We start from the raw sequence: 25,907 nt of genomic DNA, 5'->3' as shown, positions 1-25,907 counted from the left end.
CCCAGGCCCACAAGCTAAATTATGAGCTTGGAGGGTACTATGGTGTTGAATGCTGAGCTATAGTCAATGAACAGCATTCTTACATAGGTATTCCTCTTGTCCAGATGGGATAGGGCAGTGTGCAGTGTGATGGTGATTGCATCGTCTGTGGATCTATTGGGGTGGTAAGCAAATTGGAGTGGGTCTAGGATGTCAGGTAGGGTGGTGATATGATCTTTTTTTTTCTCTTCATTTTAGTCATTTAGCAGACGCTCTTACCCAGAGCGACTTACAGTAGTGAATGCATACATTTAATTTCATGCATTTAAAAATAAAATAAAAATTGTACTGGCCCCCCGTGGGAATCGAACCCACAACCCGGGCGTTGCACACACCATGCTGGCCTTGCAAACACCATGCTCTACCAACTGAGCCACAGGGAAGACCCACAACTAGCCTCTCAAAGCCCTTCAAGATGACAGAAGTGAGTGATACGGAGCGTGGGGACAGCAGGCTGGGATAGGGAGAGATTGAATATGTCCGTAAACACTCCAGCCAGCTGGTCTGTGCATGCTCTGAGGACACGGCTAGGGATGCCGTCTGGGCCGGCAGCCTTGTGAGGGTTAACACGTTTAAATGTCTTACTCGCCTCAGTCACAGAGAAGGAGAGCCCACAGTCCTTGGTAGCGGGCCACGTCAGTGGCACTGTGTTATCCTCAAAGTGGGCCAAGGTAGCGGGCCAAGGTGTTTAGCTTGCCTGGAAGGAAGATGTCGGTTTCCGCGAAGTGGCTGGTTTTCCTTTTGTGGTCCGTGATTGTCTGTAGACCCTGCCTCATACGTCTCGTGTCTGAGCCGTTGAATTGCGACTCCACTTTGTCTCTATAATGACGTTTTTCCTGTTTGATTGTCTTATAGAGGGAATAACTACCCTGTTTGTATTCGGCCATATTCCCAGTCACCTTGCCATGGTTAAATGCGCTTTCCACGGTTTCTGGTTAGGGTAGGTTTTAACAATCACAGTGGGTACAACATCTCCTATACACTTCCTGATAAACTCAGTCACCTAATCAGTGCATTTGTCGATGATATTCTCAGAGGCTACCCGGAACATATCCCAGTCTGTGTGATCAAAACAATCTTGCAGCGTGGATTCAGATGAGCGTTGAATAGTCCTTAGCACGGGTACTTCCTGTTTGAGTTTCTGCCTATAGGAAGGGAGGAGCAAAATGGAGTCGTGATCAGATTTGCTGAAGGGAGGGCGGGGGAGGGCCTTGTAGGCATCCCAGAAGTTGGAGTAGCAGTGGTCGAGTGTTTAGCAGCGCGAGTACTACAGTCAATGTGTTGATAGAACTTTGATAGCGTTTTTTCTTAAATTTGCTTTGTTAAAATCCCCAGCTACAATAAATGTGGCCTCAGGGTATGTGGTTTCCACTTTGCATAAAGTCCAGTGTAGTACTTTGAGGGCTGTCGTGGTATCGGCTTGAGGGGGAATATACACGGCTATGACTATAACCGAAGATAATTCTCTTGGTAGGTAGTACGGTCAACATTTTATTGTGAGGTATTCTAGGTCGGGTGAACAAAAGGACTTGAGTTTATGTATGTTATCACAATCACACCATGCATGGTTAATCACGAAACATACACCCCTGCCATTCTTCTTCCAGGAGAGTTTTTTATTCCTGTAATGGTTCAGCCTCTGGAATCAGTTCAATTGCCCTGGGGGGCACGAACAAAGGATCCAATTTGGGAAAGTCATATTCCCGGTCGTAATGCTGATGAGTTACCGCCGGTCTGATATCCAAAAGTTATTTACGGATGTATGTAATATCACAAAAAAATTCCTGGGCTAATAATGTAAGAAATAACACACAAAAAAACAAAATACTGCAAAGTTGCTGAGGAGGTAGAAGCAGAGCTGCCCTATCTGTCTGCGCCATCTTGCTTTTTTACATGAGTAGTGCATGCCACAAATTCTAAATGGGTCTTTCTCCATTCTTCATTAGTATTTTTTGCATCAGAAATATAAGGAAAGTCAGTACTGCTGCCAATACAGACATTGAGAAAAACACAAGGCCGTAAACAACACTTTACTGAATTGCGTGGTAGGCTATCCTTTGACAGCAACTGCTGTTTGCAAGTGATGTAATATTGTCCCATTCCCTAGGGTTATTTAGCGCTCCCTACCACTAGGGGGTTATTGGGATTAAGAATTAGATTCTGGCATACCCTGAGCCACTGTTTCTATGTTTTGTTTCATCTTTATAAATAGTTAAGTTATTATAGAGAATAAATGGTGTTCCAGCCTACCCTGAGCCACTGTTTCTCTGTCAGGGCATCGCTGTAGTCAACGTCGCCTCTCCTGCGTGATCCTCGGCCGAAGATCTTCTCCTCCTCTTCCTCGCAGGTGAGCCGCTCCACCTCTGCGTCATCCTTGACGATCCAAGATGGCAGCTCATCCTCCTCCATCAGACGCGGCTTCCTTTTGGGGTTCCTGGCGTCCTCCCGCCGCCTGTCCAGGTCCATACTCTAAAGAGGAAACAACACTTTATTGATTTCCAACCCTAACCTTTACCCTAAAATTTTACCATAACTTTATCTTAAACTTGACCTTAACCCTAACATTTACCTTAACCATTACCCTAACCTTAACCATTACCCTAACCTTTACCTTTACCCTAACCTTTACCTTAACATTTTACCATAACTTTACCTTTACCCTAACCTTAACCCTAACCTTTACCCTAACCATAACATTTTGCCCTAATCCTAACCTCTACACTAACCCTAACCTTTACCCTAACTTTTACCTTAAACTTTACTTTTACCTTAAACTTTACCTTAAAGTTTACCTTTACCCTAACCTTCACCCAAACCTTTACCTTAACCCTAACCTTTACCCTAACCATAACCTTTACCTTAACCCTAACCTTTACCCTAACCTTACCTTAACCCTAACCTTTACCCTAACCTTTACCCTAACTTTAACCCTAACCTTTACCCTAACCATAACATTTTACCCTAATCCTAACCTCTACACTAACCCTAACCTTTACCCTAACTTTTACCTTAAACTTTACCTTTACCCACACCTTTACCTTAACCCTAACCTTTACCCTAACCATAACCTTTACCTTAACTCTAACCTTTACCCTAACCTTTACCATAACCTTTACCATAACTCTAACCTTTACCCTAACCTTTACCTTAACCCTATCCCTAACCTTTACCCTTTACCTTAACCTTTACCCTAACCTTTACCTTAACCTTATCCCTAACCTTTACCTTAATCTTAACCTTATCCCTAACCTTTACCCTAGCCTTTACCTAACCTTTACCCTAGCCTTTACCTAACCATTTCCTTAACCTTTACCTTATAACTAATCTTAACCCTAGCCTTTACCCTAACCTTTAACTTTACCTTTACCTTAATCCTAACCTTTAACTTTACCTTAACCTTTACCCTAACCTTTACCTTAATCCTAACCTTTAACTTTACCTTAACCTTTACCCTAACCTTTACCTTAATCCTAACCTTTAATTTTACCTTAACTTTTACCCTAACCTTAATCCTAACCTTTAACTTTACCCTAACCTTTACCCTAACCTTTACCTTAATCCTAACCTTTACCTTAACCTTTACCTTAACCTTTACCCTAACTTTTACCCTAACCTTTACCTTTACCCTAACCTTTACCTTTACCCTAACCTTTACCTTAATCCTAACCTTTACCTTAACCTTTACCTTAACCTTTACCCTAACTTTTACCCTAACCTTGACCTTAATCCTAACCTTTACCCTAACCTTTACCTTTACCCTAACCTTTACCTTTACCCTAACCTTTACCTTTACCCTAACCTTTACCTTAATCCTAACCTTTACCCTATTGTGGTCTTATAGTGTCAGTATCCAAACTCAATAATACATATCAATGTCTAGAAAGCACCATACCAAAGACTACTGTTAATGTAATGTGCTTCTAGAAAGGACCATACCACAGACTACTGTTAATGTAATGTGCTTCTAGAAAGCACCATACCACAGACTACTGTTAATGTAATGTGCTTCTCACCATGAACAGCTCAAACTCATCCTCATTACGGGCGATCATCTGGTTCAGAGTCTCATCATCAGGCACCTCGTCTTCCTCCTACAGACACACAGTACACAAAGACAATACAGAACGAGACATAAGACAGCACAGATGTATGCTGTATCTGCACCTGTATTGTATGCCGTAACTGTATTGTACCGTATACTGTACCTGTGTTTTGTGCTGTACCTGCATTGTATTGTATGATGTACTTATATTGTATTTTATACCTGTATTGCACTGTATGCTGTACCTGTAATATATTGCATTGTATGCTGTACCAGGGTATCTATTGCATTGTATGCTGCACCTGTATTGTATGCTGTACCTGTATTTTAGTGTTTGCTGGACCTGTATTGTATTGTTTGCTGTACCTGTATTGTATGCTGTACCTTTACTTTATTGTTTGCTGTACCTGTAATGTATTGTATGCTGTACCCGTATTGTACCGTATACTGTATCTGTACTGGTATAGAATGCTGCACCTGTATTATATTGTATGCTGTACCTGTATTGTATTTTATACCTGCATTGTACTATCTTGCATTGTATGCTGCACCTGTATTGTATTATATTGCATGCTGTACCTGCATTGTATGCTGTACCTGTATTGTACTAGCTTGCATTGTATGCTGCACCTGTATTGAATTATATTGAATGCTGCACCTGTATTGTATGCTGTACCTGTATTGTATGATGTACCTGTATTGCATTGTATGCTGTACCTGTATTGTATGCCGTATCTATATTGTATTTCATTGTATAATGTACCTATATTGTATGCTTACCTGTATTGTATGATGGACCTGTATTGCATTGTATGGTGTACCTGTATTGTATGCCGCATCTGTATTATATTGCATTGTCTAATGTACCTACAGTGAGGGAAAAAAGTATTTGATCCCCTGCTGATTTTGTATGTTTGCCCACTGACAAAGAAATGATCGGTCTATAATTTTAATGGTAGATTTATTTTAACAGTGAGAGACAGAATAACAACAAAAAATCCAGAAAAACACATGTCAAAAATGTTATAAATTGATTTGCATTATAATGAGGGAAATAAGTATTTGACCCCCCTCTCAATCAGAAAGATTTCTGGCTCCCAGGTGTCTTTTATACAGGTAACGAGCTGAGATTAGGAGCACACTCTTAAAGGGAGTGCTCCTAATCTCAGTTTGTTACCTGTATAAAAGACACCTGTCCACAGAAGCAATCAATCAATCAGATTCCAAACTCTCCACCATGGCCAAGCCCAAAGAGCTCTCCAAAGATGTCAGGGACAAGATTGTAGACCTACACAAGGCTGGAATGGGCTACAAGACTATCACCAAGCAGCTTGGTGAGAAGGTGACAACAGTTGGTGCGATTATTCGCAAATGGAAGAAACACAAAAGAACTATCAATCTCCCTCGGCCTGGGGCTCCATGCAAGATCTCACCCCGTGGAGTTGCAATGATCATGAGAACAGTGAGGAATCAGCCCAGAACTACACGGGAGGATCTTGTCAATGATCTCAAGGCAGCTGGGACCATAGTCACCAAGAAAACAATTGGTAACACACTACACCGTGAAGGACTGAAATCCTGCAGCGCCCGCAAGGTCCCCCTGCTCAAGAAAGCACATATACATGCCCGTCTGAAGTTTGCCAATAAACATCTGAATGATTCAGAGGACAACTGGGTGAAAGTGTTGTGGTCAGATGAGACCAAAATGGAGCTCTTTGGCATCAACTCAACTCGCTGTGTTTGGAGGAGGAGGAATGCTGCCTATGACCCCAAAAACAAAATCCCCATCGTCAAACATGGAGGTGGAAACATTATGCTTTGGGGTGTTTTTCTGCTAAGGGGACAGGACAACTTCACCGCATCAAAGGGACGATGGATGGGGCCATGTAGCGTCAAATCTTGGGTGAGAACCTCCTTCCCTCAGCCAGGGCATTGAAAATGGGTCGTGGATGGGTATTCCAGCATGACAATGACCCAAAACACACGACCAAGGCAACAAAGGAGTGGCTCAAGAAGAAGCACATTAAGGTCCTGGAGTGGCCTAGCCAGTCTCCAGACCTTAATCCCATAGAAAATCTGTGGAGGGAGCTCAAGGTTCGAGTTGCCAAACGTCAGCCTCGAAACCTTAATGAGTTGGAGAAGATCTGCAAAGAGGAGTGGGACAAAATCCCTCCTGAGATGTGTGCAAACCTGGTGGCCAACTACAAGAAACGTCTGACCTCTGTGATTGCCAACAAGGGTTTTGCCACCAAGTACTAAGTCATGTTTTGCGGAGGGGCCAAATACTTATTTCCCTCATTAAAATGCAAATCAATTTATAACATTTTTGACATGCGTTTTTCTGGATTTTTTTAGTTGTTTTTCTGTCTCTCACTGTTAAAATAAACCTACCATTAAAATTATAGACTGATAATTTCTTTACAGCAGGGGATCAAATACTTTTTCCCCTCACTGTATATTGTATGTTGTACCTGTATTGTATTCTGAACCTGTATTGTATTGTATGATGGACCTGTATTGTATTGTATGCTGGACCTGTATTGTGTGCTGTAACTGTATTGTATGCTGTATCTGTATTGTATGCTGTATCTGTAGTGTATGCTGTACCTGTATTGTTATATATTGTATGGTAAAATGCACCTGTATTGTTTTATATTGTATTGTATGCCTTACCTCTAGTGTATGCTGGGCCTGTATTGTATGTTGTACCTGTATTGTATGCTGGACATGTATTGTATTCTGCATCTGTAGTGTATGCTGGACCTGTATTGTATGCTGAATCTGTATTGTATTGTACGCTGGACCTATATTGTATGCTGTATCTATGTATGCTTTATTCTGCATCTGTAGTGTATGCTGGACCTGTACTGTATTGTATACTAGACCTGTATTGTATGTTGGACCTGTATTGTATGTTGGACCTGTATTGTATTGTATACTAGACCTGTATTGTATGTTGTACTTGTAGTGTATGCTGGACCTGTATTGTATGTTTGACCTGTATTGTATGGTGTACCTGTATTGTATGCTGTACCTGTATCGTATGGTGTACCTGTATTGTATTGTATGGTGTACCTGTATTGTATTGTATGGTGTACCTGTATTGTATTGTTTGGTGTACCTGTATTGTATTGTATGGTGTACCTGTATTGTATTGTTTGGTGTACCTGTATTGTATTGTATTGTATGGTGTACCTGTATTGTATTGTATGGTGTACCTGTATTGTATGCTGTACCTGTATTTTATTGTATGGTTTACCTGTATTGTATTGTATGCTGTACCTGTATTGTATTGTATCGTATTGAACACCGATCCGTCCTCCATGCACTCCCTACTGGGCTTCACAAAGCCATGCAGTAGTCAGCCAGCCACTTGTAAGGGGGAGGGTAAGACCAGCTTACCCTCCCCAGTCCAAACCTTTTTATACCTGAACCTTAATAAAATATATAAAACTGATCCTAGATTAGCCTCTGGGGCCGACCTGTTCCTGTCCAGCCAGCCAGCCAGCCAGCCAGCCAGCCAGCCAGCCAGCCAGCCAGCCAGCCAGGCTGATGTTACGCCGGAAAACGTAGATGACAATATTATGATAATAACAGTTGTTAATTACTATAGCCACAATATAATGATAATAACAGTTGTTAATTACCATAGCCACAATATGATAATAATAGTTGTTAATTACCATAGCCACAATATAATAATAATAGTTGTTAATTAGCATAGCCACAATATGATGATAATAGTTGTTAATTACCATAGCCACCTGACTTTTCTCTTCCTCCTTCATTTAGAAGGAAAAACACAAGAACACAGGAAACATTCACATTATAAGGTGGTTTTGTTAAGGCTTCTACCATGTTGAGGATAATGGATCAAGCATAAGCTGCACATTGTAGATGCATATAGTATAACATGGTATGGTATGCATTCTGGGTGCTTTGGAATTGACTCAGTACTGATCTCACCTAAACTAACTGGTTTCATGTCATCTACGTTTTCCATATTCTGTCAGTGAGTTTTAGCATGGTTGAACGAGGCTACGTGAGTTTTAGCATGGTTGAACGAGGCTAAGTGAGTTTTAGCATGGTTGAACGAGGCTACGTGAGTTTTAGCATGGTTGAACGAGGCTAAGTGAGTTTTAGCATGGTTGAACGAGGCTAAGTGAGTTTTAGCATGGTTGAACGAGGCTAAGTGAGTTTTAGCATGGTTGAACGAGGCTAAGTGAGTTTTAGCATGGTTGAACGAGGCTAAGTGAGTTTTAGCATGGTTGAACGAGGCTAAGTGAGTTTTAGCATGTTTGAATAGTTTTTGTATCTGAGCACTTTAATTTTATGTTCCTCACTAGATCAGTTCTGTGTTACATGGATCTACCCTCTAGATCAGTTGTGTTACATGGATCAACCCTCTAGATCAGTTGTGTTAGATGGATCAACCCTCTAGATCAGTTGTGTTAGATGGATCTAGGTGAATGTGTGAACATCTCCAACATACCTGCAAGGAACTGCATTTAATCTTTATTCCCACGCCACCGTGACCAACCTCATTCTGCTCCTCTGTTTCCAGTATGGCCTGTAGAAAGGCTCTCCTCTCATGGCTGGAGGACTTCTGGTCAAACATCCCGGCTTGAATCACCTTCTGGTCCACGTTCAGTTTGTACTTAGCAGCCGCTAGGATCTTCTCCTCCACACTGTTGACTGTACACAAACGCAGAACACGTACCTCGTTCTTCTGACCAATACGATGAGCCCTGTCCTGGGCCTGGAGGTCCTGGGAGCCAATCAGAACAGAGAAACTACAGGATTAGCCAGGGGTAACTAGAATGTTTGTGTGTGTGTGTGTGTGTGTGTGTGTGTGTGTGTGTGTGTGTGTGTGTGTGTGTGTGTGTGTGTGTGTGTGTGTGTGTGTACCTGGTGAGGGTTCCAGTCAGAGTCAAAGATGACCACAGTGTCCGCAGCCTGCAGGTTGAGGCCCAGTCCCCCGGCTCTGGTACTCAGTAGGAACACAAAGTACTGGGAACCTTTCTCATTGAACTTCTTCAGCAGCGTTGCACGGTCCTCAGACTTGGTGGTGCCTACAACACAGAGCAACACATACCACAAGCACTGCACTTCAATACACCTGTTATAAACTGATGAAAACAGGTGAAAACATTGTTGAGGCGCAGGTAAAGGAGGCTGCATTTGGATTAGGTTAAAGTTAAGACAATTTCATACCGTATAGGCACAGGTAGTGGAAGTTGAGGTATGGTTAAAGTTTAGGGTCAGAGATGCATACAGTCGAGGTGCAAGTAGAGGACATTGAGGTATGGTTAAAGTTAAGGGTCAGAGATGCATACAGTCGAGGTGCAAGTAGAGGACATTGAGGTATGGTTAAAGTTAAGGGTCAGAGATGCATACAGTCGAGGTGCAAGTAGAGGACATTGAGGTATGGTTAAAGTTAAGGGTCAGAGATGCATAAAGTCGAGGTGCAAGCCAATCTAAAATGGCAGCAGTTTTACGGGCGCCCAACCAATTGTGCTGTTATGTGTTTATTTTTCGCGTTATTTGTAACTTATTTTGTACATAATGTTTCTGCTACCGTATCTTACGGCTAAAAAGAGCTTCTGGATATCAGGACAGCGATCACTCACCTCGGATTAGACAAAGATTCTTTCTACAACAAGGAGGACGCACAGGACATTCTCCTAACTCCCGACAGGGCCGACATCCCCGTTATTTGCAAGAGGAAGCGACGCAGGTACAGAGGACAAAGAGCCAGATGCCTGGTCAGGACCCGGAGAAGGAGACTGAGAAAGCTGCTGTTACCATCAATACTACTCGCCAACGTGCAATCATTGGACAATAAATTATACGAGGTACGATCACGAATATCCTACCAATGGGACATCACAAACTGTAATATCCTATGTTTCACGAAATCGTGGCTGAATGACGACATGGATATTCAGCTAGTGGGATATACGCTGCACCGGCAACATAGAACAGCACACTCCGGTAAGATGGGGGGGGGGCGGTCTGTGCATATTTGTAAACAACAGCTGGTGCACGAAATCTAAGGATGTCTCTAGATTTTGCTCGCCTGAAGTGTATATTGTGATAAATTGCAGGCCACACTACTTGCCTAGAGACTTTTCAGCTATACTTTTTGTGGCTGTTTATTTACCACCACAGACAGATGCTGGCACTAAGACCGCACTCAGCCAGCTGTATAAGGAAATAAGCAAACAGGAAACCACTCACCCACAGGCAGCGCTCCTAGTGGCCGGAGACTTTAATGCAGGGAAACTTAAATCAATTCTACCAAATTTCTATCAACATGTTAAATGTGCAACCAAAGGGAAAAACATTCTAGATCACCTGTACTCCACACACAGAGATGCGTACAAAGCTCTCCCTCGCCCTCCGTTTGGTAAATCCGACCACAACTCTATCCTCCTGATTCCTGCTTACAAGCAAAAATTATAGCAGGAAGCACCAGTGACTCGGTGGTCAGATGAAGCAGATGCTAAACTACAGGATTGTTTTGTTATCACAGACTAACATGTTCCTGGATTCTTCCGATGGCATTGAGGAGTATACCACATCAGTCACTGGCTTTATCAATAAGTGCATCAAGGCCGTCGTCCCCACAATGACTGTACGTACATACCCCAACCAGAAGCCATGGATTACAGGCAACATTCGCACTGAGCTAAAGGGTAGAGTTGCCACTTTCAAGGTGCGGGACTCTAACCCGGAAGCTTACAAGAAATCCTGCTATGCCCTGCGACGAACCATCAAACAGGCAAAGCGTCAATACAGGACTAAGATTGAGTCATACTACACCGGCGCTCGTCTTATGTGGCAGGGCTTGCAAACTATTACATTTACATTTTACATTTTAGTCATTTAGCAGACGCTCTTATCCAGAGCGACTTACAGTAGTGAATGCATTAATTTCATTTCATGCATTTTTTTTTTTGTACTGGCCCCCCGTGGGAATCGAACCCACAACCCTGGTGTTGCACACAACATGCTGGCGTTACAAACACCATGCTCTACCAACTGAGCCACAGGGAATCACTATTACAAACTACAAAGGGAAGCACAGCTGCGAGATGCCCAGTGACACGAGCCTACCAGACGAGCTAAATCACTTCCATGCTCGCTTCAAGGCAAGCAACACTGAGGCATGGATGAGAGCATCAGCTGTTGCGGACGACTGTGTGTGATCACGCTCTCCGTAGCCGACGTGAGTAAAACCTTTAAACAGGTCAACATACACAAGGCTGCGGGGCCAGACGGATTACCAGGACATGTGCGCCGGGCATGTGTTGACCAACTGGCAGGTGTCTTCACTGACATTTTTGTCCCTGATTGAGTCTGTAATACCAACATGTTTCAAGCAGACCACCATCGTCCCTGTGCCCAAGAACACAAAGGCAACCTGCCTAAATGACTACAGACCCGTAGCACTCACGTCCATAGCCATGAAGTGCTTTGAAGGGTTGGTAATGGCTCACATCAACACCATTATCCCAGAAACCCTAGACCCACTCCAATTTGCATACCGCCCAAACGGATCCACAGATGATGCAATCTCTATTGCACTCCACACTACCCTTTCCCGCCTGGACAAAAGGAACACTTATGTGAGAATGCTATTCATTGACTAGAGCTCAGCGTTCAACACCATAGTACCCTCAAAGCTCATCACTAAGCTAAGGATCCTGGGACTAAACACCTCCCTCTGCAACTGGATCCTGAACTTCCAGACGGAGTAGCAACACATCTGCCACGCTGATCCTCCACACTGCAGCTCCCCAGGGGTGCGTGCTCAGTCCCCTCCTGTACTCCCTGTTCACCCACGACTGCATGGCCAGGCACGACTCCAACACCATCATTAAGTTTGCAGACGACACAACAGTGGTAGGCCTGATCACCGACAACGACGAGACAGCCTATAGGGAGGTCAGAGACCTGGCCGGGTGGTGCCAGAATAACAACCTATTCCTCAACGTAACCCAGACGAAGGAGATGATTGTGGACTACAGGAAAAAGAGGACCGAGCATGCCCCCATTCTCATCGACGGGGCTGTAGTGGAGCAGGTTAAGAGCTTCAAGATCATTGGTGTCCACATCAACAACAAAATAGAATGGTCCAAACACACCAAGACAGTCGTGAAGAGGGCACGACTAAGCCTATTCCCCCCTCAGGAGACTATAAAGATTTGGCATGGGTCCTCAGATCCTCAAAAGGTTCTACAGCTGCAACATCGGGAGCATCCTGACTGGTTGCATCACTGCCTGGTACGGCAATTGCTCGGCCTCCGACCGCAAGGCACTAGAGGGTAGTGCATACGGCCCAGTACATCACTGGGGCTAAGCTGCCTGCCATTCAGGACCTCTACACTAGACGGTGTCAGAGGAAGGCCATAAAAATTGGCAAAGACCCCAGCTACCTCAGTCATAGACTGTTCTCTCTACTACCGCATGGCAAGCGGTACCGGAGTGCCAAGTCTAGGACAAAAAGGCTTCTCAACAGTTTTTACCCCCAAGCCATAAGACTCCTGAACAGGTAATCAAATGGCTACCTGGACTATTTGCATTGTGTTCCCCCAACCCCTTTTTTACGCTGCTGCTACTCTCTGTTTATCATATATGCATAGTCACTAACTATACATTCATGTACATACTACCTCAATTGGGCCGACCAACCAGTGCTCCCGCACATTGGCTAAACGGGCTATCTGCATTGTGTCCCGCCACCCACCTCCTGCCAACCCCTCTTTTACGCTACTGCTACTCTCTGCTCATCATATATGCATAGTCACTTTAACCATATCTACATGTATATACTACCTCAATCAGCCTGACTAACCGGTGTCTGTATGTAGCCTCGCTACTTGCACTATTGGTTAGAGCCTGTAAGTAAGCATTTCACTGTAAGGTCTACACCTGTTGTATTCAGCGCACGTGACAAATACTTTGATTTGACTTAAAGTAGAGGAAATTGAGGTATGGTTAGTGTTTAGGGTCAGAGATACATACCGTCGAGGCGCAAGTAGAGAAAATTGCGGTAAGCAAAGTAGTCCTCCATGATGGTCATGAGTGATGTCATCTGACAGAACAGCAGAACTCTGTGGTTGGTGACATGCAGCTTGGGGAGGATCCGGTCCAGCAGCTCAAACTTCCCCGATGCACGGTACAGCTCGTGTCTGGGGTGGGGGGGAGGAGAATAAATAACCATATGGTCCCAGAAAGAGAAAAGTTTTGTCTGGGGTGTTTAGCATTCGCCTTTTGAAGGAAATTCACGTTTTGTTTAATAACTGAATGGGCAATGTTGAGTATCTTAATATCTTACCCGCTTATAACGCCGTTCGGGAAGCCTAAGTGCTCAGCAAAGGACTCCTGTGAGACAAGACAGATAGTGGAAAATCAGAATTGAATTAAATATCTAGTTGGCACATCTACATAGTTATCAGATAACAAATCCTAACTTCACTAAGTAAATATTGTAGATTGAATTGTGTGAATTAAAACAGACACAAATGAAACATGTGCATGCAGTCTGGGACCAATTAAAATGTTGCCGAACTCTTCTAGTAAATTACTCATTAAAGGTTTCACTGCAGAGACAATAAAACAAGAGGATGATGGTGGCCTGTGGCTGGGTGTCACATCTCAGACAGGCCTGGGGTGGCTAGTCTTACCCTGCCAGACAGACCTCTACCCTCCAGACAAGTCTTACCCTGCCAGACTGTGGGGTCAGGTTTATGCTCCAGAAAAAGCAGCAACACTGCTGATTCAACGTATATGTCTGTGTTGAAGGCCGTGTCTAAGCTTGACACTTACATGAAACTTCTGCTACTTCTCACTGTGTGTGGATTTCTCCTCAGTCTGGATGTAATCAGGCTACAGAAAGCACATACAGTGGGCAAAGTCATCAGCACTCTGCCCACCAGCATTCAGAAAACGTGTACTTTGAGACAGAGGCACCTTTTCATTATAACGTTGAGAAGAAATACGTTCCTAGCGTGTGAGGAATATGTTTGATGGCCTCATAAATCCTAGCCAGCTAGCTAATATTTAGAAAAAAAATTTGGGGGGGGGGGGGGGGGGGGGGGGGTTTGGCTAGGGTTCTGGTAACTTGTTTGCAATCCCTTTATCTTTGTATGCTAGCTTGCTGGTTAGCTACAGTAGTTGGCTACTGGCATCAAGTTGTTGTTGTGTTATCATATTTTGCCTATTCCAGTTTGCAGAATGCATACTGACAATTTAATATAGCGCAGGAAAAGAGAATCCGGATTCAATGTGGACATGGTGGACACATTTAAATAGCTGTAGACACATGATACGTTCAGAATTCCATGGCCAGAACTCCATAATCAGAATATAAAAACTGCAGTAACTGTCAAGTCTAGACACAGCAGAAGACTGATTCGTTGGCAACTTCAATCAGGGGTGTTACGGCATGTAAGCTAGCGTTCCTCAATGTGTTGGAACATTGTAACATATCTCTACATTGGAACATGTAGGAGTGGTTCTAGATCTAACATACCTCAATGTGCTGGAACACGTAGGAGTGGCTCTAGATTAACATAACTCAATGTATTGGAACATGTAGGAGTGGTTCTAGATCTAACATACCTCAATGTGCTGGAACACATAGGAGTGGTTCTAGATTAACATACCTCAATGTGCTGGAACACATAGGAGTGGTTCTAGATTAACATACCTCAATGTGCTGGAACACATAGGAGTGGTTCTAGATCTAACATACCTCAATGTGCTGGAACACATAGGAGTGGTTCTAGATTTAACATACCTCAATGTGCTGGAACATGTAGGAGTGGTTCTAGATATAATGTACCTCTATATTGGTCAATGTAGTGGTGTCTAGATCGAATGTACCTCAATATGTTGGAACATGTAACATACCTCGATGTGTTGGAACATGTAGGGGTGGTTCTAGAACTACCGTAATTTCCGGACTATTGAGCGCACCTGAATATAAGCCGCACCCACTGAATTTTAAAAAAAGTATTATTTTGAACATAAATAAGCCGCACATGTCTATAAGCCGCAGGTGCCTACCGGTACATTGAAACAAATGAACTTTACACAGGCTTTAACGAAACACAGCTTGTAACAAAAATAAACTGGCTTTAACGAAACACGGCTTGTAACAAAAACAAATAGGCTTTAATGAAACACGGCTTGTAACAAAAAATAAAAAATTAGCAATAAGCTTCAGTTGTCTTTTTGCACTGAGTCAAATCCTCACGCTCCTGTTTCCAACGTCTTATCATCGACTCATTAAGACCAAGCTCCCGTGCAGCAGCTCTGTTTCCTTTTGCAACAGCCAGATCAATCGCCTTCAACTTGAAAGCTGCATCATATGCATTTCTCCGTGTCTTTGCCATGATGAGGGTGACAAAATGACTACCGTAATCAGAATGATGGGAAGTTTGAGAGCGCTCGATTTAATCTAAACAGTAAACAAAAAAGTTGTTTGACCTTAACCCGTTCGGCAATTTCATTGGTCTAATGAAAGCTTCATGCCGCCAAAAAACTGAGCACGTCACAGAATGTGTTTTTTTGGGGAAAAGAAATTGAAAGCGGGAAAAATCCATATATTAGCCGCGTCATTGTTTTAGCCGCGAGGTTCAAAGCCTGGGAAAAAAGTTGCGGCTTATAGTCCGGAATTTACGGTAACTTACCTCAATGTGTTAGAACATGTAGAGGTAGTTCTGAGTGGAATGTACCTCAACGTGTTGGAACATGTAGGAGTGGTTCTAGATCTAATGTACCTCAATGTGCTGGAACATGTTAGGTACCTCAATGTGCTGGAACATGTTAGGTACCTCAATGTGCTGGAACATGCCAGGTGTTAACTCGAAATGACACAACGACAAGGTTCCAGTTTAACAAAGTTTACTATACCGTATGAACACACTACAAGGTAGCCATTACTCTCTCGGCTAGGTCCATCAACGAAAAGACTTCCTGCGCAGGCGCACTCTTGACTGAGTGATAGCCCCGTAATAACAGAAATATAGGGATTCTTAAAACATGAACTTAACAATCTCCCCCTTTTCTTTAAAGACAAATTAAACATCAACAACATAATTAAATTAGTATTATTCAAGTTCCCCATTACAAATGGGTTGTGTGACAGTTTTTATATGTATTACTCAAGCTGCCACTTTCCATTACTGAGAGCCTGTAGGAGCACAAGACCGGATGCTCCTTTTTTAGTCAGACAGTCAGCAAGCTGTTCCTTTGTGGTCGACCACAGAATCCGCTGGATTCTCTGTGCTTGAATAAGTTCCTTGATGCTGCTAATCTCAAGACGAAGTCTTTTCTCTGTGACAGACTTGGTTGACTTCAAAGCATCAACTAATGAGTAGTTGTCAGTGACACAAACTACAGGTAGAATGTGCCGTTTTGTCTCACCAGTGGAAAGCTCTGAGAACAGAGTTGCAAGAAAGATAGCATTGTCAATTCCATCCGCAAGAGCAAGTGTTTCTCCAGCAAGTGTGCTTCGGACAACCCTTCTGATCCTTTTTGACTGCCAACAGATGGCAGTCAATTAACACGACTTGTTGTGACTTCAGTTTACGAACAACTTTGTTTGCCTCATGAATGGTTTGTACAGTGGTGTGTTTTGTGTTAGATGCCAAGTTGCAACCATCAAACATTATATCAGGTCTACTCTGTCTAGCAACCCATAAAATGTATCCTATCTTTGATCTCAATTGATCAGCTTCAATTCCACATAGAGGGGAATTGCTTTGTACGGCTCTTGAAGAACCCATGTGGATGGGTTGAAGATTCTTGATATAGCTCTCCTGTTGCATCAGTATTGTCCCATCAACTGTAATAAACTCTATGCCAACATAACAAAAATGATCATGCTCGTCACGGCCGACCTGGAAAACAGCTTTGAGGTGTGGAATCAGTTGTAGCAAAGGTCTGTGAGCCACCCCAGATAAAGTCATCAACATGACAGGCAAGTACTCCAGTCACACTGCAGTCTTGATCAAGCCAATAGAAGACGGCAGGATCCACTTGTGACATTTTTCCAACTGTATTCAGCATTGTTGCCTTGACTTTGTTGTACCAGTAGAGTGATGCATCTGCCAGTCCATACACACACTTTTTTAGTTTCCACAGTGTTCCTTCACATTTAGCTTCAGGCGGAGGTCGGAAGTGAATGTCCCTTGACAGCTCTGTTCCCTGCAAAAATGCAGATTTGATGTCTATGGAATTAAGTTTCCATTTTTTTCTGGCAGATCACTGACATCAGCAATCTGAGTGACTCTGAGGCGCATGTCGGTGAGTCGTTTGGGACTTGTTTAGCAGCCAGCTCCTCTAAACCTCTAGCCACTAGGTGAGTCGTTTGGGAGTTGTTTAGCAGCCAGCTCCTCTAAACCTCTAGCCACTAGGTGAGTCGTTTGGCAGTTGTTTAGCAGCCAGCTCCTCTAAACCTCTAGCCAATAGGTGAGTCTTTTGGGAGTTGTTTAGCAGCCAGGTCCTCTAAACCTCTAGCCAATAGGTGAGTCGTTTGGGAGTTGTTTAGCAGCCAGCTCCTCTAAACCTCTAGCCACTAGACATGCTTTAGGCACTATTCCAGTTAAGGATTCTTTAAGGGTACACACCCACCTTCTTGAGACACATTTTTGGCCAATGTCTTTGACTTCCTCAAACACTCTATTTTTCCTCCAATTACTGAGCTCATCTAGCTTAGCTGAGTCAAATGACACGCACGTCCTTTGTTTCAAGTACATCACCATTTTGAATGTCATTCTGTTTTTCTCGATTTTCCATTGGTTCAATTCTGAGATTATCTACAAGTGACAGGTCAGCTGACCCTGTTGTACCAGAAATTGTAGCTGGTTCAGAGAACTGCAAGTTATACCAGTTCTGGTGTTTTCCTTTGGCTTTTCCTGCTCGTCCAATGACGGTTGCTGTATGTGGAATACCACTTTCTCTGTCCATGTATTTAACAGTTTGTCCAGTTTTCAGATTGGAACAACCATGTTGTCTTAACACGTGGCTGTTGTTGAATGTTTTCCTCATTTGAACGCTCAGCAGTATTATCTGTGGCATGGTTGAAGGTCTCTGCTCCATTTCCTGTGTCAGTTTCAGTGTCCATATCATTGGATGCAACATCTGGTAGGTTTGTGTCTGTTACTGTCTCCTTTTCATTAGGATGATTCTCAGCGACAGCCCCTGTATCTTGTTGATCATTTACTTTCCGCAATCTGGAGTGATGCACCCTGACAATGGTGCCTCCGTGCCTCACAAATATCACCACACCATCTTGGCCAATGACTACTCCCGGTCCCTTCCACTCTTGACAGTCAACTCGTTTGTAGTACACTTTGTTTCCAGTTTCGTATTTCTCATCGGTGAGTCGTAGCTGTTTACGCAGAGCCCTGCGAATTCTTTCTGAGCACTCTGCTTCAGTGAACGCTTTTCTCGCTGCATGTAGTGCTGAAAGGTGCTGTCCCACCCATGCACTCACACTGGCCCCTTCTAGTGCTGGTGGCTTGTCAACCAGTACAGAGGGAAGATTAGGGTTCTGCCCGAACACTAGTTGGTATGGGCTGTAACCATGAACATTGTGCATTGTGTTTTTTGCCATCAAAGCCCAATCTAGGGCTGTGTTCCAGTCACATCCATTGTCTTGCTTCACTTTCAGCATGATCTCTGTGAGTGTTTGATTATATCTCTCCAGAAGTCCATTGCTCCATGGACTGTATGCAGCAGTTGTCTTTACTTCCATGTTGAAGTTCTCTGCCATTTCTCTTATTTCATTATTATTGAATTCTCCTCCATTGTCACTGTACAATTTCTGGGGCGGGACATGCACACTTACCCAGGAATGAATGAAGTGCTTGACGATGTCACTGGGTTTCTTTGTATTCACAATGCTTCCAGCGCTGAAGCGTGTGAAGTGGTCGATTATGTGAAGGTACCACACACTTGGTCCTAACTCATGTAGATCTACAGCCACTGTTTCATTGTATTTGGAAGCTAGTGGCAAACCAACAGCTCGTTTGGGCTTAGGTTTACTGTATTTTTGACATGTCTCACAACTGTTAACTATCTGCTGTAGAATGGAAATACTCTCATCATCATTATTCCCTGAACTGCTGAGTAACTTCTGAAGTCTGTCAACTGTAGCATGTCCAAACTGTTTGTGAAGCTTTAACAATACTTTGTGTTTTTCTTTTGTGTTCATGTTCTCTGTGACTGTCAGAATCTCCATGTGCTCTGTGTCCGTCAGAATCTCATTTTTGCATGGACTCTGCGTGATGTCTTTGTCTAAAATGTTTACACAATAGTGGCCTGAGGTAGTAAGTTCAAGAGTCACTGGTTGTTTAAACATCACTGCCTTGTCATTTTTTATGTCTAGTACAGCCCCTGCCTTCTTGAGGGAAGCTTTGCTTAATAGTAAGGTGATATCTGTAGGGACCACCTCTGTTTCAATGTGACACTTAGTCTGACCAATTTTTGCTGGTATCTTAACTCGCTTGGTAGAATGGACAATTCTCCCATCTCCAAATGTGAAAGCTCTGTTGCTTGGTGTGTCAATCATATTTTGTACTTCTTTCATATTTAGTTCACTGACATAGCTATCAAGCCATTTTGCACCACACACTGTCCGTGTACATGCTGTATCAATCACAGCAGATCCTAAGGATTCAACTATAAAAATCTCAGTATCAGAAGCAGATTCATTTGAAAACAGTGTAATGTTACACTGCTCTCTCTGTGTTTACATTTTCCTCTGTTAGTTTAACTTGTTCATTTTTATGAGGACAGTCTTTAACCCAATGGTAAGTGCTTTGACAAATAGCACATTTTGATCTCCTTCCATATTTGTCCAGTGGATTTGTGCCTGGAAATGGCGCCCTCTTCTGGTTGTCTTGAGAACGTGACTTTTTGGCGCCTTTTCTCTGCTGCTCAGTGTAATATGCTCCGTCACTCGCTTGCATTCCATCTGTTAACGGCGCGACAGACGTCTTTTCACCAAATATTATTTTTAGTGCCGACTTCATTGATGCAAAAGTCAGCACAGTACAAGCAGTCAAAGCCAACTGTTTCTCCCTACCATCTAGACAGGCAGTATCTAGCAACTTGAAAGCTAACACTGCATCCGGGAGAACCATGTCGTACTTGCGCATCCTATTGTACCTCTGTTCGAAATCAATGATGTAGTCCGTCATTGCAACCAAAATATCTCTCGTAAAAAAGGTTTGAATATGCCTCGTAGGCACAGTCTTTCTCTTCTTTAAGAAATACAGAATCCAGTGCTCTGATCAAAGTTCCCATACCATCATCATTGTTCAAATCCTCCAGGGATATTTCCAGTGCTGTATCTCTCGCTCTTCTCTCGAGCGATAATACCACCGCAAGTTCTTGCTTTTTCGCGTCCAGATTAGTAACCCATGTCCAGATTCCAAGTTCATTTTCCCAACTTTCGTACGACCTCTTCTCGTCGAAGCGAGGTGGCACATTGTAGTTATTAGCCATCCTCTGCTACCAATGTTAACTCGAAATGACACAACGACAAGGTTCCAGTTTAACAAAGTTTACTATACCGTATGAACACACTACAAGGTAGCCATTACACTCTCGGCTAGGTCCATCAACGAACAGACTTCCTGCGCAGGCGCACTCTTGGCTGAGTGATAGCCCCGTAATAACAGAAATATAGGGATACTTAAAATATGAACTTAACACCAGGTACCACAATGTGCTGGAAGATGTAGGGGTGGTTCTGGATCTAATGTACCTCAATGTGTTGGAAAATGTCATGTACCTTAATGTGCTAGAACATGTACACTACCGGTCAAAAGTTTTAGAACACCTACTCATTCAAGGGTTTTTCTTTATTTTTACTATGTTCTACATTGTAGAATCATGAAGACATCAAAACTACGAAACAAAACATGGAATCATGTAGTAAGCAAAAAAGTGTTAAACAAATCAAAATACATTTAATACTTGAGATTATTCAAAATGTAGGTGTGGTTCTAGATCTAACATACATCAATGTGTTGGAACATGTAGAGGTGGTTCTAGAACTAACTTACCTCAATGTGATGTGACATGTATTGGTGGTTCTAGAACTAACATACCTTAATATGTTTGAACATGTAGGGGTGGTTCTAGAACTAACATACCTCAATGTGATGGGACATGTAGGGGTGGTTCTAGAACTAACATACCTCAATGTGATGGGACATGTAGGGGTGGTTCTAGAACTAACATACCTCAATGTGATGGGACATGTAGTGGTGGTTCTAGAACTAACATACCTTAATATGTTTGAACATGTAGGGGTGGTTCTAGAACTAACGTACCTCAATGTGATGGGACATGTAGGGGTGGTTCTAGAACTAACATACCTCAATGTGATGTGAGATATAGGGGTGGTTCTAGAACTAACTTACCTCAATGTGATGGGACATGTAGTGGTGGTTCTAGAACTAACTTACCTCAATGTGTGGGAACATGTAGGGGTAGTTCTAGATCTAACTTACCTCAATGTGTGGGAACATGTAGGGGTGGTTCTAGATCTAACATACCTCAATGTGATGGGACATATAGGGGTGGTTCTAGAACTAACATACCTCAATGTGTGGGAACATGTAGGGGTGGTTCTAGAACTAACATGCCTCAATGTGATGGGACATGTAGGGGTGGTTCTAGAACTAACTTTCCTCAATGTGTGGGAACATGTAGGGATGGTTCTAGAACTAGCATACCTCAATGTGTGGGAACATCTAACGTACCTCAATGTGTGAGAACATCTAACGTACCTCAATGTGTGGGAACATCTAACGTACCTCAATGTGTGGGAACATCTAACGTACCTCAATGTGTGGGAACATCTAACGTACCTCAATGTGTGGGAACATCTAACGTACCTCAATGTGTGAGAACATCTAACGTACCTCAATGTGTGGGAACATGTAGGGGTGGTTCTAGAACTAACATGCCTCAATGTGTGGGAACATCTAACGTACCTCAATGTGTGGGAACATGTAGGGGTGGTTGCAGATCTTCTTCAGCTGCATGATGGTGTTCATCAGGGTCTTCGCTCCTCCTTTACCCTGAGGACCACAATAACAACGTCACATATCTGAGCTGCTTGATCAGGGTCGATAGTTATAAAGAGAACTGACCGTCACAAAATTAGTTAACAGGACCTCTGCTTCCTACCTTCTTGTCTTTCTCTGATCCATCGGTGAGGAGGATTCCTCTGCCCTGCATGTGGCGGTACAGAACCCTCTGGATGGCCGACATGTCACACTTGATGACATACTCCACCTACAACACCAAGTATCTGTGGTTTGTATACATCAAGTATCATCCAGTACCACCGATCTGTGGGTTACATTCTGGAAAGTATCTGTGGTTTAGATACTGTAAAGTTTAACTCAGTACCAAGTATCTGTGGTTTACATAGTGTAACGTTTCTATAGTATAAGCCCTCTCACCTTCTCTGGAAGCTGGGACTCCACCTCCTTCTTGAGTCGTCTGAGCAGGAAGGGGCGGAGCACCTTGTGGAGACGGCGGATAATCAGGATTGTCTCTTCCTCATTCAAGTCCACCTGGGGATCAATCAGGGTCCTCCATTAACAATCTACTAACAAGCTAGTTACTAGTGTAGTTACTAGTGTAGTTACTAGTGTAGTTACTCTAGTGTAGTTAATCTAGGGTAGTTACTAGTGTAGTTACTCTAGTGTAGTTACTAGGGTAGTTACTCTAGGGTAGTTGCTCTAGGGTAGTTACTAGTGTAGTTACTCTAGTGTAGTTACTAGTGTAGTTACTCTAGTGTAGTTAATCTAGGGTAGTTACTAGTGTAGTTACTAGGGTAGTTACTCTAGGGTAGTTGCTCTAGGGTAGTTGCTCTAGGGTAGTTGCTCTAGGGTAGTTACTAGTGTAGTTACTCTAGGGTAGTTACTAGTGTAGTTACTCTAGTGTAGTTACTCTAGGGTAGTTAATCTAGGGTAGTTACTAGTGTAGTTACTCTAGTGTAGTTACTCTAGGGTAGTTGCTCTAGGGTAGTTACTAGTGTAGTTACTCTAGTGTAGTTACTCTAGTGTAGTTAATCTAGGGTAGTTACTAGTGTAGTTACTCTAGTGTAGTTACTCTAGGGTAGTTGCTCTAGGGTAGTTACTAGTGTAGTTACTCTAGGGTAGTTGCTAGTGTAGTTACTCTAGGGTAGTTACTAGGGTAGTTACTCTAGGGTAGTTACTAGTGTAGTTACTCTAGGATGAGGTTTACGCTGTTTTGTATGGTCATGGACAAAGTCAATATGGTTACAACAGACCCGTCTGACTGAATATGGCCCAAAGTGCTGATTTGTTGTCACCATCTCTCATCTCTAAAGCTTTTCACCACTTTCACATTAATTTATTTAATTATTGGGCAGATGTTCCTTCTTGAAAAGGTAAGGGATAAACGGCCTGCATTTCACAGTGGCGGATAATAAATATTATTTCACAGAGGAGCATAATAAATATTATTTCACAGTGGCGCATAATAAATATTATTTCACAGTGGGGCATAATAAATATTATTTCACAGAGGAGCATAGAGAAACAATGAATTTCGATATAGAGCTTTTCACATGGCTTTTGTCACGTCCTGACCATAGTAAGATGTGATTTTCTATGGTAGAGTAGGTCAGGGCGTGACATGGGGTGTTTTGTGTTTTTCTATGTTTTCTATTTCTATGTTTAAGATCTAGTTTTTCTATTTCTAGGTTGGGTTTTTTGGGGTTGATCTCCAATTGGACGCAGCTGGTCCTCGTTACCTCTGATTGGAGATCATATTTAAGTAGGGGTTTTTCTTCCTGGGTTTTGTGGGTGATTATATTTTGAGTACCGTAATTTCCGGACTATTGAGCGCACCTGAATATAAGCCGCACCCACTGAATTTAATTTTTTTTATTATTTTGAACATAAATAAGCCGCACATGTCTATAAGCCGCAGGTGCCTACCGGTAAATTGAAACAAATGAACTTTACACAGGCTTTAACGAAACACGGCTTGTAACAAAAAATTTGAAAGTGGGAAAAATCCATATATTAGCCGCGTCATTGTTTAAGCCGCGAGGTTCAAAGCGTGGGAAAAAAGTTGCGGCTTATAGTCCGGAAATTACGGTAGTGTTTGTTTCTCTCTGCGTCACGGTTTGTTGTTTTGTAAATTCAGTTATTTATGTTTTGCAAAGTTTCACGGATTTAATAAAATGTGGAACTACAACCAAGTTGCAGTTTGGTCTGCTCCTTTCGACAGCCGTGACAGGTTTTCACATGATGATCACTGTTCACATATTATTGCAGTCTGCACCTTTTTTGTCATTCAGTCAAATCTTTAATTGATAGAGATTTAGAAAGAGAACTGGTCATGCAGCCTTACACCTATCTGGATTGGATATAACCCTTACCCTTACGCCTATCTGGCTAGGATATAACCCTTACCCTATCTGGCTAGGATATAACCCTAACCCTATCTGGCTAGGATATAACCCTAACCCTGTTTGGCTAGGATATAATCCTAACCCTATCTGGCTAGGATATAACCCTAACCCTATCTGGCTAGGATATAACCCTTACCCTATCTGGCTAGGATATAACCCTTACCCTATCCCTATCTGGCTAGATTATAACCCTTACCCTATCCCTATCTGGCTAGGATATAACCCTTACCCTATCTGGCTAGGATATAACCCTTACCCTATCTGGCTAGGATATAACCCTTACCCTATCTGGCTAGGATATAACCCTAACCCTATCTGGCTAGGATACAACCCTTAGGCCTATCTGGCTAGGATATAACCCTTACCCTACCCCTATCTGGCTAGGATAAAACTCTTACCCTTACCCTATCTGGCTAGGATATAACTCTTACCCTATCTGGCTAGGATATAACCCTAACCCTATCTGGCTAGGATATAACCCTAACCCTATCTGGCTAGGATATAATCCTATCTGGCTAGGATATAACCCTTGCCCTATCTGGCTAGGATATAACCCTAACCCTATCTGGCTAGGATATAACCCTATCTGGCTAAGATATAACCATAACCCTATCTGGCTAGGATATAACCCTTACCCGTACCCTATCTGGCTAGGATATAACCCTTACCCGTACCCTATCTAGCCAGGATATAACCCTTACCCTATCTGGCTAGGATATAACCCTAACCCTATCTGGCTAGGATATAACCCTTACCCTATCTGGCTAGGATATAACCCTAACCCTATCTGGCTAGGATATAACCCTTACCCCTATCTGGCTAGGATATAACCCTTACCCTATCTGGCTAGGATATAACCCTTACCCTATCTGGCTAGGATATAACCCTAACCCTATCTGGCAAGGATATAACCCTTACCCTATCTGGCTAGGATATACCCTAACCCTATCTGGCTAGGATATAACCCTAACCCTATCTGGCTAGGATATAACCCTAACCCTATCTGGCTAGGATATAACCCTTACCCTATCTGGCTAGGATATAACCCTTACCCTATCCCTATCTGGCTAGGATATAACCCTTACCCTTACCCTATCTGGCTAGGATATAACCCTAACCCTATCTGGCTAGGATATAACCCTAACCCTATCTGGCTAGGATATAACCCTTATCCTATCTGGCTAGGATATAACCCTTACCCTTACCCTATCTGGCTAGGATATAACCCTAACCCTATCTGGCTAGGATATAACCCTTACCCTATCTGGCTAGGATATAACCCTTATCCTATCTGGCTAGGATATAACCCTTACCCTTACCCTATCTGGCTAGGATATT

General features: G+C 42.9%; 1 protein-coding gene across 4 annotated transcripts in view; it reads right to left on the bottom strand.

The window, feature by feature from the left end:
• smarca2 (SWI/SNF related BAF chromatin remodeling complex subunit ATPase 2) overlaps positions 1-25,907 on the bottom strand; it is a 159,754-nt gene that overhangs the window by 42,839 nt on the left and 91,008 nt on the right. For 2 of the 4 annotated variants that reach the window (XM_045695465.2, XM_082961598.1), the window contains 10 exons: positions 22,582-22,695; positions 22,304-22,411; positions 22,108-22,194; positions 13,425-13,471; positions 13,112-13,278; positions 8,990-9,153; positions 8,574-8,849; positions 7,837-7,863; positions 4,053-4,130; positions 2,290-2,508 (listed from right to left, as the gene is read on the bottom strand). In XM_045695465.2, coding sequence (XP_045551421.1) covers positions 2,290-2,508; positions 4,053-4,130; positions 7,837-7,863; positions 8,574-8,849; positions 8,990-9,153; positions 13,112-13,278; positions 13,425-13,471; positions 22,108-22,194; positions 22,304-22,411; positions 22,582-22,695 — 1,287 coding nt within the window. The remainder of the gene's footprint in view (positions 1-2,289; positions 2,509-4,052; positions 4,131-7,836; positions 7,864-8,573; positions 8,850-8,989; positions 9,154-13,111; positions 13,279-13,424; positions 13,472-22,107; positions 22,195-22,303; positions 22,412-22,581; positions 22,696-25,907) is intronic. The other 2 variants (XM_082961596.1, XM_082961597.1) reach the window with 2 other exon arrangements.

This window comes from Salmo salar, chromosome 15 (assembly GCF_965601325.2).
Source record: "Salmo salar chromosome 15, fSalSal1, whole genome shotgun sequence".
NCBI classification, from domain to species: Eukaryota; Metazoa; Chordata; class Actinopteri; order Salmoniformes; family Salmonidae; genus Salmo; species Salmo salar.
Note: the sequence above shows the minus strand (reverse complement) of the source record. Positions and strands in the feature narration are given on the sequence as shown.